We start from the raw sequence: 4,084 nt of genomic DNA, 5'->3' as shown, positions 1-4,084 counted from the left end.
CTAAACTTCCCTACTAAATGTCGCTGTTGAGTTCCAACAAGATCGAATTCGCGATCCGCATCAGTCAGAATACTAACCATCATGAACTTCTTTGTTCCTTTTCTGTTTTATTTAAGCAGAAATGTATGTTACCTACTATTAAACCGTAATACTGTTTTGTTACAGTGAAACCGTTAACGGTGGAGATAGAGAAGAAAGAAGAAACATTTGTTGCTGATAGACGGTACGAAGTTAACTGCACTTCAGCCGGTTCAAGACCTCCAGCAGTTATCACATGGTACAAAGGAAAGCGGCAACTGAGAAGGACTCGGGTAAGTAAGTCGAACTTCCGTTTGAAGTATGTGTACATATCCACCCACACATACATTATATACGTGCGTTCCTTTGTACATACACCTACAAATACATAATATGATGTATTTGCCATTCGCAAACATCATAAACAGTGCAGGGTTATGTTGGCAAAGGCGTCAATTCGATTAACGTTCTAGTTTTGCGGTAGATCATACATATCTGAATTAGTGGACTAGGTTTCAAATGTTTTTCCCATTCGGCCATGATTACGCAGAGTGATTTTAGAATTAGGTGATTGCGAAAATGCCGGACAAGTACTGCACACGAGCATCAACGTGGTTAGATCTTTACGCTAAGAAAAGGATAATTAGAGGTTATATAAATCCTACTTGGGTCAGGCCAGAAAAGAAAAACTTTTGGGTGTTTCATTCCCACCAGTCAGTAATGCTGGTGGGCGGGCAGTCCGTCCGAATTACGCCGGAAGGTAGAGCGGAAGGCCCTTTTCAGCCTCTTTTTAGTAATGGTGGCAATTGGTTGGTGGTGGTTCGGGTGAGAATGATGAGACGGACGAAATGAAGATAGAAAAGAATGAAAGATTATCTGTGGAATATTACTGCGTCAGCATTTACCTAAGTGATCAAGAAAACCACAGAAAAACTTGAACCAAGGCAGACGGTCCCGGAATCGAACCGGCGTCCTCCCAAATGCTAATCAATGGTGTAAATCTTTAGGCCATGCAGCTCGGTCAGACAGAATGGTCTTAACCTTGAAGGATCGAAGTTTTTACTAGTCGACGACCTGCATTACAAAGAATGTCATAGTGGAATGGTCTAGGACCTTTTAAACATGAATAATGCTAAAAAATAACCCCTCTACAAAATGTTCTTTTAGGTTTATTGTCTTTGAAACACGCTAAGGCGCAAGTATAGTATAATAACTTTTTCTGAAAAAAAAAAATTAAAAGGTTAGGATATGGACTGTGGTAGTTAAACTATTGAAACTGTTCATACCCTTAATTGACGTTATTTTTTTTTTAATATTGTTAGAAGATATCCATTAGTCAACCGTGGAATGAAAAATTATTGTCTTGTTTGAAAGGACACGTCTAAGAGGACATTACCATTATTGCAGCAATTTTTCGTTAATGAAAAGTAGGCCAAAGAAAGACAGGTTGATGGAAATCCGATTTGTAAAATTTTCACGTTGAAAAGATATTCTACTCTAACTATTAATTTTTCTATGTCAAACAAGTAAAATACGTGATCCAGTGATTTTTTTTTTGAAACAACTTTACGTATAAGGTTCTTAAATCCATAAAAGATTGATAAGTAATAAAAACAATTCTACATCAGAAACTTATCAGGGAATTAGAAAAGGTTAAATTTTTGTAATTAGAAAGGAACCGTAACAGAAACTCCAAGTTACGTTAATATTTCAGGTTTCTCAATGGAACCTAAATTAGAAATCCATTTGACTGATTTGTTATTAGCGCGATTGTAAATTATCAAGGATATGGTCAAACATACATACAATTTAGACATCTTTTAGAAGTGAGTTAGTTTAATATGAAATATTATTCTGAAAATTCATTTCTGAATTTTTTACCCACTACAAACTACCTCAAATTAATAAGGGAAAAATTTTTGTTGTTGTCACACCCACGCCGGGAATCGAACCCGGTACCTCTCGTAGTTTAGTGGACAGAACATTGGTGCGTAAAGCCAAAGGTCCCGGGTTCGATTCCGGGTGGGGGTGTGACAACAACAACCACGACCAACCGACCTACAACAGCAACAATTTTTCCCTCATTAATTTGAGATAGTTTGTAGTGGGTAAATAAAAAATCGAAAAAATCACTTCAAATTAATATTTCGAATATTTGTAGGTGTAAAGATGGTATTCGTTTTTTGTGGTAATGGTGTAATTAAATCGTATATGCAAACTATTATTAATGCAACAGGAAGCAGTATGTCATCGAGCACTGCAAGTGTCATTTTTGGAGTCGTCAATTTCGTTGGTGGTAAATAATTTTGGGTAAATCTACCCATCAATAAAAGAAATTAATACGAATGAATTTCCAGCTCTAGCTTCCGGAGAAATTGTTGATCGTTTTGGCAGAAGACCCTTGCTCATGGTCTCCAGTTTGTTGTGTTCTATAAGCATGTTATCTCTAGGATTATACTTTTATCTTCAAGACGCCACTTCTTATAATATTGATGCAATTTCCTGGTTACCAGTTACCAGTTTGGTGCTTTTTCAAGTGTTCGTTGCGATTGGGATTCTTTCCATACATTACGTGATCGCCTCAGAATTGTATCCGATCAATATAAAGGCTGTCGCCGTGTCCTCAGTTACGTTGCTGGCACAAACCTTGGGCATTGGTCTTCAATTTGCTTTTCAGCCATTGAGCGAAATTGTGGGAGAGTATACTTGCTTGTGGTTCTTCAGTTTTTGCTGCTTTCTAGGATTCCTCTTTGGACTCTTCATACTCCCGGAAACGAAAGGAAAATCGTTTGACGAAATTCAAATGCTGCTCAATCGACGAAAGGGCGAAAAAGTTGTTGATAATAAAAATCAAGAAAATGGAAAATTCTAATGATGTAACTATTATAAACCGTCCAGTTGAAAATAAATTTTTATTTTTCTCGCCTTTCTTTTAATATTGGTGCAAGACTGGATTAGTCTAAAGGTTTAGAAAGTTTTTCTTCGGCACGTATTTCGAACACTACTAATCTTGAGAAAAACTCTTAGATGAAATGGAATGCATAATACTTAGTCATTTTTCTTTCTTCATCTTCATATTTCATATTGTTTTTTAAAATGGATAATTAGCTAGTTACATGCAATGGCGTTTCTCGGAGAAGACTCCTCATGCTATAAGTCACAATTTAAAGCCTATATTGAACTTAAATATGTTGGGCAAATAAAAAGGTCTATCCTGACAAGATATAAAGAACATATTGTTCACTTTAGATTTAATCGGATTGAGAAGTCAAGTGTTGCCCAGCATATTTTTAATACAAACCGCCCTGTAGGCCCTAAATGTTTAAAGTTAATCAAAGAAGTCTCTTGTAAATTGGAACCAGACGTTTGGGAATGTTTACATATTCAAATAAGTAAAAATAATCTCAAAAACTCAGATTTTGGACCCATTGATAATTCATTATTAATCGTAAGCTATATTCCCTATCTTATGAGAAGTTTTCGATTCCTGAAGCATGTGTAGTTGTTTTTGGCCTCTTAGGTCTTTCTAGCTACGCTTATTGAACACTTACGTTACCTGTTCTTTCCCTTTTTTCCCGATTGGGAAGTGTGCTGTTAAGCATAAGCTAATTGGGTGTAAGGGCTCACAAGGCCTTCTAACCTTCCACATATCAATGGTTATTGAACACATTTACATCTTAAAATCGAATTACTTACTTATTTGTCGAAGCATACATTAGTTAATGTCATTTCTAGTTAGTAGTGGTTTTCAGACTTTGTCTATTAGGTACTGAACGTATTCACGTTTTCCTACAAACCTATCTACTTCTTTCACCCCCCGCCCTTCGGATGTTAAAATTTAGTGTACCTTCCACATCTTCTACTCCTTTAAAATTCTTCAAAAAGATATTTTTATAAATTTAAATAATACAATGAATAGAAAAGATTAGAAATAAGGAGGTATTTAGAAACTATAGGAGGACAGATGTCACTAACGAAGTCAATTAGAAGAAGGCGAAATAGATTGACAGGTCACCCCAGGCAGTCATCATCATAAGGTCGTCAGTCTTAAGACTGGTTGGACACG

The 4,084-nt window shown here is 36.2% G+C and overlaps 2 protein-coding genes across 2 annotated transcripts in view; both read left to right on the top strand.

Annotated features, from left to right (window-relative positions):
- LOC108745002 (hemicentin-1) overlaps positions 1–4,084 on the top strand; it is a 149,006-nt gene that overhangs the window by 89,249 nt on the left and 55,673 nt on the right. The gene's annotated exons all lie outside the window — the stretch shown is intronic.
- LOC112905221 (facilitated trehalose transporter Tret1-like) lies at positions 2,154–2,941 on the top strand. Its single transcript, XM_025977203.1, has 2 exons — positions 2,154–2,314; positions 2,376–2,941. The coding sequence occupies exons 1-2, from the start codon at positions 2,188–2,190 to the stop codon at positions 2,888–2,890; spliced, it is 642 nt and encodes a 213-aa protein (XP_025832988.1). The 5' UTR covers positions 2,154–2,187; the 3' UTR covers positions 2,891–2,941.

Source organism: Agrilus planipennis, unplaced genomic scaffold (genome assembly GCF_000699045.2).
Source record: "Agrilus planipennis isolate EAB-ADULT unplaced genomic scaffold, Apla_2.0 scaffold39, whole genome shotgun sequence".
Lineage (NCBI taxonomy): Eukaryota > Metazoa > Arthropoda > Insecta > Coleoptera > Buprestidae > Agrilus > Agrilus planipennis.
This window is presented reverse-complemented; position numbering and strand designations above follow the sequence as displayed.

What these genes read in the sequence shown, in the direction of transcription:
- LOC112905221 (XM_025977203.1), top strand. Translation starts at nt 2,188, where the DNA reads ATGGTATTCGTTTTTTGTGGTAATGGTGTAATTAAATCGTATATGCAA. An exon ending in AGTCGTCAATTTCGTTGGTG is followed by an intron (nt 2,315 to 2,375) that starts GTAAATAATTTT and finishes ATGAATTTCCAG; the next exon opens with CTCTAGCTTCCGGAGAAATT.